Below are 9,452 nucleotides of genomic sequence, written 5' to 3'. Positions count from 1 at the left end.
GGAAAATTAGTTTTAAAAAATGGTCAAAGCGGAGGACGACGGTAAATAAATTATTCTACTCGTCTTATCTTCCACAAAAAGCTTTATGGCCCTCCGCTTAATACGGACTCTGCGGATATTTCCTTTGACAAAGGGCGAAAATCGCGAAATTCTCCTTATTTTTAAAATAGTTTATCGTCGTCCGGATATATTAAAATATCAATATACGGCCGAGCACCGAAGAACGCAAGATATTTTATATAGAAATCGTTGTAAGCGGCCGTCGGACTAATTGTAAAATCGTATTATTTTCTTTAATAACGGCCTTGGTAGGTAATAAATAAGTGCATTTACTTTCTTCATTTTCACTGTACAAATATAAATTTTAAGAAGAGATTTCGGTTTGTATTAAAGCCTTTGTCTACGTAATTTTTAATATTTTCGTCATTTAACTGCAGTTTTAGATATTTGGGGAATGGATCTTTGGCGATGGAATCGCTTTTTCGTCCCCGAGAATGGGGGAAGGACCGAAGAAAATCGCCACTCCTTCCCCCATAAAGTTTAGTGGACGTCTCGGGCCCCGAATCCGACTCCGTTTACGGTCGGTCGAGGACGGGAAGGGAAAGGATTCGGATCCCCTCCGCCGGGAATTAACCGCGAAAACCAAACGTCCGAGGTTAGTTACGTAACGTCATTTGCAAATCGCAAATGCAAAGGCGTTCCTCGATAGAAATTGTCATTTTCCACCCAAACCGCGACGGGAAGAATCGGGACGGAGCCAAATAAACAATCTCCGGACCGATCGGAAAATAATGGGCAAAAATGGCCGGCGTTTGCTAAATACCGGAAGGAAAGGAGCAAGTAAATCCCGTCCCAGTGCATTAATTGTCCGGTGAATTGCGGGGGACTCGTTTCGGAAGAAAGTCGATATTCCACCCGGTCGGGCCGCCGTCCGGTTTATTTTCTTGCAATAATAGTTTTTAAAAAACCGGTCTAGTCTCCTCCCACGGCCAATTTCTAAAAATTCTTTTTTCGCGGCTTTTTCCCAGCCGTAAGTTCGATTTTATTTTACAGGGTGGCATCCCGCCTTCTCCAGATTCTGCATATTTCCGGTAAAAATTCAGTTACCCTTTTAAAGTTTCCGACACAGGTTATTCGATAATTACGTATTGTAAAGAAATGCCACCGGTCGCCTCCGTACGCGCAATTCGGTAGCGTTCTCCCAACTTCTAATAATTTGTCTTTATTTTCCGGCCGGGTACTTTTGAAAAGCAAACCACGCGTTTAAAATAACTTGCGCCATTTTATTAATATAAATTTAACGTTTTCCTCTTTCCTGTAGGGTTTTCTAAACGTATTTACTTATTTACCGTTCCTTAAATAGAAAAAATTGTACAATTTTAAATGAGCGGCCTTCACTCCGGTTACTCGTATCTAATCGCCACTCCGGCCGGTCCGTCGACTAATTCTAAGCAAACGGCACTTTTGGCAGATGGAAATGTTTCGGGAGCCTTAAAATCCAGAACCACGCGCTGCCGTGATCGAACGGATACGATTTCGGGTGTAAATCCGGGACGAAACCGTGGGCGACCAGACGCCCGGCAGAGTTCGCCTTTCGATACGCGCTAACGTGACGTAATTGCTTTGTTGGGGCACACCCCTTTCCACACTTCCGACGCGGTTAGCGTGGCGGGTGACGATCCCCCAGTACTTTAAGCCTTACCGAGATCTTTCGACGTAACGAAATTAGAATCTCCAGAACCAAACCGGAAATTTGCGCTGGATTCCGTATTAATCGCTCTCACTCGAAATTAAAAATAAGCTCGGAAGAAAAACAAAAAAAGCGCATTTATTATTTTTTTAAACTCATTTGGTACAAAATTGGTCGACCAACTTACTATACATTATGTTACGGCCGTTAATTCGAGGTCGCTCTCGGCGGCAAACCCATTATCCGATTGTTTTATTGTTCCAAGAAAAGGTTTATGCCCGGCGGCCTCGTTTATTAAATAATTAAAAGCCTTAAAAGCTCGGACGGATACCTTTACGGCAGCTAAAAGTTTAAAACCGAGAGATTACTGCGGAATTCGAATCTAGGCGCCTCCCGGCCCGGATGGGAATTCCGTTTTTGACGGTAAAGCCCGTGCCCGGTGTTACGACGCTCCAAAACGCTCTTTAAATATGCGAAAACGGTAAAAAGGCCGTCGGCGGGTGCCCGGCCGAGCCTAGGTGAAACGACGCTCGTCCGATACTTCTTCGGTCGAATCGAAATCCGACGGGTCTCCGGCTCCGTTTCCGTGGTAACGATATTTGGAAGGTCTTTTCCCTTTGAGGGAACTGCTCTTTTTGAGGGTAGAGGCGGATTCCTCGTCCGCCAGGGCGCTTCTCTGTCGGTGACTTATCCCCGGTATGTATAAAAACACCGTTTTGTGTCGGTGGGTGGATTCCGCCTCTGATCCGGAACCGGAACCAGTATTCCGCGCTCTCTGGCGGTGGTTAAAGGCGGCGGCCAGTCCTCCCCGCGGACCTCGACCGTCCACCTCTTCCCCGTTGACGGTAATCCTGACGTTCTGGATGGTGGGAGGGTCGTCCGTCTTTCGGTTCCGGCGCCCGGAGTTTCCCGGAGCGGAATATTCTCGGCGATAATCGGAAGAATCCGATTTATTAAAAGGCGACGATTCCCTGGAAGAGATCTTTCCCGCCCTCCGACTTTCTCGCTCCGACTTCTGCCGGGCGCACTCTCTTCTACTTCTGTTTTCGGCGTTTCCGTAACAGCGGTCTCTGGAGCACCCGCTTTTATTTATTTGACGTTTATCTTTGTCCGGTAGAGGGACGTCGCCGTAAGCCCATGCCGTTCCGTTTTTGGGACGGGTGACTTTATAATTATCCGAACTTTTCGCGGCCGTGTTACGTCGCGCCGCTCCGTCTCCGCGCCACCGACGAGCGCTGTCGGACTCCACCTCTTTGGCGGAGGATTGGGCGTAGGTGACGCTCCGAGTGACGTTTTCCCAAATCCGATCTCTCTCTTGCACCGTTCTGCTCCACCGTCCTTTATCCGACTGCTCCACCGACTTTTCGTTTCGCCTGGCGTCCAATATTAAGCCGTCGCCACTTTCCCATTTTCTAACGTCGACCGCTTTTGCCTCTTCCCCCGCCCGTCTCAGATTTCCTTCGTAGTCTTCCGGAATTCTGCCGATTCTGTTATTTCTCAGTTCGTGCTGGTCAGACAGGAGGCGGTCGTAACTTTGGTTCAGGAACAAATTCTCCAAATTTCTGTCTCGGACCGATGGACTTTTCTTATTTCTGAGGGAGGACGAATTGAAGAGCGCTTTCACGCCGTTTAAAATGTAATTTTTTTTCTGCTTGGTCAGCGTGTCGTCTTCTTCCCGGTGGGCGGCTTCTCGGTTAAACTTCTCCACCATGCTTCGAACGTTGTTCCTTTTTTCCGGCTCCTCCGCCCGATTTACGGTGGAAAATTCGTCGATGGTTTTCAATTTATCGTCCGAACGATATTTGTCGTCTCCCGAATACTCTTGCCATAAATCCGGGTCGACGTCTTTGTACACTTTGAACCAAAATCTCCTTCCCCCTCCTACGTCTTTGTCCCCCTCCTCCGACCTGGTGTACTTCTTGACCCTTACCGCTTTGTTGAAACTGACTTTCTTCTTCGAGTCGTTGCTGTAAGTGGATACGTCGGAACGAGTGGAATCCTGTCTCTTTACTTTGCGATTTACACTCAGAAGGCTTCCTGGCATTTTGAAGGCCGATTTAGCTGTTATTTATTTCCCTGGGGCAGCTTTCGTCGTCCTTTTCCGTCCGGAAGCTCGAAAACTGCCAAATGTGGTTGACCTGGATCCACCGCTCTGCCGAAGAGTAAGAATCATTTATTAAAATGCGCAATTATAAATAAATAAGTATTTTTCTAGTTTTTAAAGCTATTATCTAAATGAACGATTTGGCTTTTATCTAATTAAATCGTTGTAGGGAAGGGTAAGAACGGCCGTATTCGCCTAACCGACCCGCTCCCTTGGGGCGCCGCGTTAATTTAAGAGGCAAATTAGCCGACATTTTGGTTAGTGGAGGCCCGTCCGCCGTGGTTAAAGGGACAGATCTCTCTCGGGTCGTCATACAAGCGCCGCAAGGTGACATTTCTCTAACAGATGTTTAGATACGACGCACCCACGTGGTAGACGTCCCACGCCGTGATGTCCGATGACGACTTTTCTTTTCTCGACTCTTACACCCTACTTACTGGATAAATTCCAAATTCTTTTACATTTCCTAGTAAATAATGCAATTTATCGACTTTCGGAAGATAGATTTTTTTTTCTTCCATTTTCTAGCGCCACTCGACTTCCGAAACAACATCGGTGGAGACTCTTCCCGTCCCTAACGAGTCGGGCCCACATCTCTAACCCCCACTCGTTGCTCCGACCAAAAATCGAAATATTTAATCGTCACGTGATAAAACAGGAAGGACGATCGGGAAGAAAGATTCCAGACGACTTCTATTAAAAAATAACCGAGAGAATGGCAGAATATCCGAGGCTAAAAATGAATAAAACATATCCGCAACAGTCTGTCACTCAAGGTCATTCGGGCGACTTTATAATGTTTCTATGAAGCCATAAACTAGATTCTAACTCGGTCTTACGAAATTAATAATTGTTCGATCGAGCGAACGATTTAGCCAACGAAAATTCTACATTCTTTTAGAGGCGGGCGTATTTTTGCCAGAACGTTTGACGCCTCAATTTGCAAAAATCCCCAGGCGTGTTCTTTTTTAGGTCGCTCCGTCGTAATATTTTGGAAAGATTTTACGGATTTGGTGGGATATTATTTCAATTTGAGAGATTTTAACACCGTGTCACTTCGCCGTTTGTGGTATCACCATTTTGATTTCGAGAAAGAAAATCTAATAATTAAGTTTTACTTCAAAAACTATCGGCCAAAGCGGGCTATTTACGTGCCAAAGACGGAATTAAGCTCTTTTTACAATCATCTAGATTCTCCGCTTTGTAGAAAGTAACAATTTATTCTCGATTGCGTCGGTTTCTGTTTGGCAATTACAAGTGCGAAACCTCAAGGCGATGGAAAACGAACGTCGTTAATAAAGTTAATAGAGATTTCGGCTAAAAAACATCATTTTTCATTTAACCGTCACTAAAAAGTACATATTGTAACTATATTTTGCTGCTTTGCTCGAATACCAAGCCGTAAAACACCAGATTTCGTCGCAGAAGAAAATAGAAACATATCGCCCTGGAAGAAATGACCTTAATTCCTACAAAATTCTTAAATTTAGTTTATATAAAAAGAATTTTAAATATTTATTTTACCTTGGCGAAATTTAAAAATGAAATAAAGTTTTTTCAAAATTGTAATTGCTAACAAAAAGTACTCACCCCATCCGATTCGTGCTTCGTAACGCGCCTTAGAAACAACTTGTTGACTTTCAATTTTTTTTTTTTTTTTATTAGTCGAGCATGCGCCGTCCATTCCGCCGACGTCGCATCGCTTCTGACGTCACGCGTATAGTTAGTGACGAAATGCCGTTGGCCATAGACATCAAGGTCGCTTTCGTCTGACGTAACCGCCGTCGTAATTGTAATATACTTATTCTAAATTTACTTCTTATAAATTCTTTTTGTGATATATCATTAAAAAATTTTTTTAGATTTATTTATTTCTTTAAATAAAGCTTAAAATGTTTTGACTGTATTAAAATCTACATTATTTTTAATATATTCGGATATTATCCGCCGACGAAATTATAATCAAGTTTTCTACGATTTACGAGTTTATTTTCAAAAATAATATAAAGAAAAAATAAAGCGCCGTGCGATGAATGATCAAAAACGAAATTCTTTTTCGATATTGTTAAATATTCAAAAATCGGCAGTTTTTAGTTTTTCTAATTGACGACGGGAGAAGAATTGGCGCTAACGTAGAAATGCTCTTGTTTGAAAATTAAAATATATATTTTAACATTTATACAGTAGGCCTATATACAATTTTTAATGCGGCGTTGACCGAAACTATTGTTCCATCAACGAAATTTTCTAGATACTCTTTATTTTACAAATTAAATAAATCATCATCATCATCATACACTATTCACGAATTTAGACCATGTTGACCCGTTTCGGTTTCGGCTAGACAGGATCTAGGAGTCGTTTTTGTGGACATCCGGGTTGTCCTTGTCCTCGTGGTTGATACTGTAAAACTGCATGAACGGGGCCGGATTCACCAATCGGGGGCCCTGGGCACAAATTCGGTGGGGCCCCCTTTAAGAGTAGGCAAATTTGATGATTTAGAAAATTTACACAAAATACTGTACTTTCAACTAGATTTCAACTAGAAAGTTGTAAATTTCATTTAAAAATAAGGTTATTGTAAACATGCATAGGCCTATATTTTATCTGGTAAAACTAATTTTAATTTTGCAATGTTTCATAGGTTTTTTCTCGGGTTTGTTTTTTTTTTTTTTGCCTGTGGCCCTCGTGATAGACCACACTAGGCTGTCGCAGTAATAGGAAAAAAAAAATTATGTTTAAACATAGTTTTGTGGGGGCCCTGGGCACCGGCCCCAAATGTCCTCATGTAAATCCGGTCCTGTGCATGAGGTATCCTACCCGGCGACATTCGAGATACATGTCGAAGCCATTTTTCTCTATGTGGAGAGTTTTTCAATTAAAGGTCCCATGTGGAGTTCCTCCAAAATATCCTCGTTTCGACGACGATCCAGGAGCGAATATCCAGCAGTTCGGCGCATAAACCTCATTTCAGCTGCTTGTAATCTTTCGATATCTTTCTTCTTTAGAACCCAGATTTCACTACCGTACGGGAGAGTCGGAACAGCCAGAGTTTTATATAATTTCACTCAGAAGTGTTTTTGTACAAGGTGTGGTTTTATTATTCCTAATATTTGTAGAAATTTTGAGAGCTTATTATTTATGTCATTCTCATTTTCATAAGAAATATTGCATCCTAGATAAAGGAAATTATTAACTCGCTCTAAAGTTGTATCATCAATTACGATTTTGCTGCGTATTGGCTCTGTGCCTCTAAATGCCATTACTTTGTTTTTAGCAGTTAAAATTTTCATGCCGTATTCTTTTGAAATTTTATTTAAGGTAAATAAACCTCTTTAAAATTATCTTCAGAGTTAGTAATAACCACCTGATCATCAGCAAATAGCGTGGTATTGAATTTTATGTTGTTTGGAAGCTGAATTCCTAATGTATATTCTTCCTGCCATTGATGTATTATGTCATCTATATAGATGTTAAAAAATGTTGGTGACAATGGACATCCTTGTCTTACTTCTTGATTTATTCTTCTATATTCTGAAGTGGCATTGTTGAACTTAAGTTGTATGGTATTATTTTCAAAAATATTGCATATATTTTGAAGTAAAATATTCGGTATGTTTCTGTTTTGTAGGATGTCAAAAAGTTTGGGTCTTTTTATCGTGTCAAAAGCTTTGGTATAATCTATGAAAGCTAAATGTGTATTCAGATTAAATTCTCTTCGTTTCTCTAGTAATAATTTAATGGAGAAAGCTGAGTCTATACAAGATCTGCCTTCTCCGAATCCGTTTTGATATTCCAAAAGAAATTTTTCACCTTCTTGTTTTAATCGTTCATTTAGAATTCTAGCATAGATTTTATAACAGGCTAATGCCTCTGTAGTTATCTAATTTTCGTTTATCTCCTTTTTTGTGAATAGGCAGTATAATACTCTTCTTCCATTCGAGTGGTATACAGGCTTGTTCATATACGTTATTGAAGAACGTTAATAATCTCTTGTGGAATTTATCACCAGCATATTTGTATAACTCCATTTATGCCATCATCTCCTGTTGCTTTTCCATTTTTTGTTTTCGTTAAACTTTCAAGCAGTTCTTCCTTTGATAATTCAGTTCTATTTTGATTGTTGCTTTCGAAAATCTTGTTAGTACATGTAGGATCTGTTCAGTGTTTGATAATAATTAAGAAATTGGTCGTTTGTCACACCACAATTATTCTTTATAGGTTCTTTAATTTCTTGATTCATAAATTTTAATATTTTGAAGGCATTTGGTCTTATTTGTAAAGATCTGATTCTAGTTGTGAAATAAATTTTGTCCATGATTTTCGTTGTCTTTTCCTTCTCTTTTTGCAATTGCTCTGCAGCGTTTGTATTCCATTGCATCTTCAGCTTTTTTTACTTAAAAATTTTTTGTATGCTGTGTTTTTCTGTAATATTAGTTTTTTGATTTCATTGTCCCATATTTTCAATTTCTTTCTTCTGCAGGAATTGACTTTTACTGTGCCCAGAGACTCGTCGGCTGCTGCTTTTATTATTGTTTTGATATTTTCCCATTCATTTTCTATATCTTTGTCTTCTGGGATTTTCTCCATATGTTGTTCAATTCTTCTAGTATATAACCATTTGATACTATCATCGTACCTATAATATGCTATCATTGGAAGAAAGATAACATGAACCTGAACGAAAATTTACTTAAATAAATTTGTAAGATAAAATTGTAAAATCCTTTTTGATCATTCATCACATCGCGCTTTAATTTGTAATGTATCAATTTCGTCCTGGCATGTTAAGATTACATTTTTTAATTTGTAAACTAAATTATAACGATTGTGCCGAAGACTTGGGAATATTTTTAACCGTATTTTACATGTTGTGGCTCTTTCATCGGGGTTTTATTCATGTTTCTAATTCCCTAATCGCTTAATTATTTAACTACTTCTTAAGTAGAAATAAGTCGAAACCGATTACTTTGTACTCGAATATCTGTAGTCTTGGGAAAGAAGAGTAGCCGAAAAAGGAAGGGCGACTCCACCGTAAGGACAGTTAATTCCCCCAGTGTTGAAAAGGACGTTAAGATTTAAATGAAGACATTTTGTGATACTTCTATGCATTTAATTTGTAATGTACTCTTTATTTTGTTTTTTTTTTCCGCAAAAAAAAAGTAAAAATAAACACTCTAATTGACACATATAATCTTTCTATCCCAGACACTTAATAATTCCCGAATTTCGGCTTTCGTCTCGGTTTTTAACGTCGTAAAATTAAAAGCGATACAAGAAATTTTTATATTGGCCTTATAAATTACACGTATAGCATTGTACGGTATATGATAACACATACACACGACGCTGGATTTAAGTGTATTCTACTGTTCGTTCGAGCTGAAGCACGAAGAAAATAACTACGAAAATGAAAAATGATTGCCAATCTCCAAAAAAAAAACGAGGTGATGCTTATCAAACTTTTATGTAAGTCTGACACTACATATACTTCGACAAGGAAATAGCAACACCGTATTTGTAGGCTTACCGGACGTCTCGTTTTCACCGGGATTGTCCCGGTTATTGGGTTAAATTTTAAAAGTGCCGAATATACAAGAAGTAAAAATAGTGTAGCCTTGGGTAAAATGGCGATTTGGCAACTAAATAATTTCGTCT

General features: G+C 39.9%; 1 protein-coding gene across 1 annotated transcript; it reads right to left on the bottom strand.

Annotated features, from left to right (window-relative positions):
• Positions 1-1,809: 1,809 nt before the first annotated feature.
• LOC136987612 (uncharacterized) lies at positions 1,810-5,450 on the bottom strand. The gene is made up of 2 exons (XM_067285375.1): positions 5,385-5,450; positions 1,810-3,842 (listed from the first exon to the last, which is right to left on the bottom strand). The coding sequence occupies exon 2, from the start codon at positions 3,732-3,734 to the stop codon at positions 2,205-2,207; it is 1,530 nt and encodes a 509-aa protein (XP_067141476.1). The 5' UTR covers positions 3,735-3,842; positions 5,385-5,450; the 3' UTR covers positions 1,810-2,204.
• Positions 5,451-9,452: the final 4,002 nt, after the last annotated feature.

This window comes from Centruroides vittatus, unplaced genomic scaffold (assembly GCF_030686945.1).
Source record: "Centruroides vittatus isolate TY-2023 unplaced genomic scaffold, ASM3068694v2 scaffold_2520, whole genome shotgun sequence".
NCBI lineage: Eukaryota > Metazoa > Arthropoda > Arachnida > Scorpiones > Buthidae > Centruroides > Centruroides vittatus.
This window is presented reverse-complemented; position numbering and strand designations above follow the sequence as displayed.

What these genes read in the sequence shown, in the direction of transcription:
- LOC136987612 (XM_067285375.1), bottom strand. Translation starts at nt 3,734, where the DNA reads ATGCCAGGAAGCCTTCTGAGTGTAAATCGCAAAGTAAAGAGACAGGAT.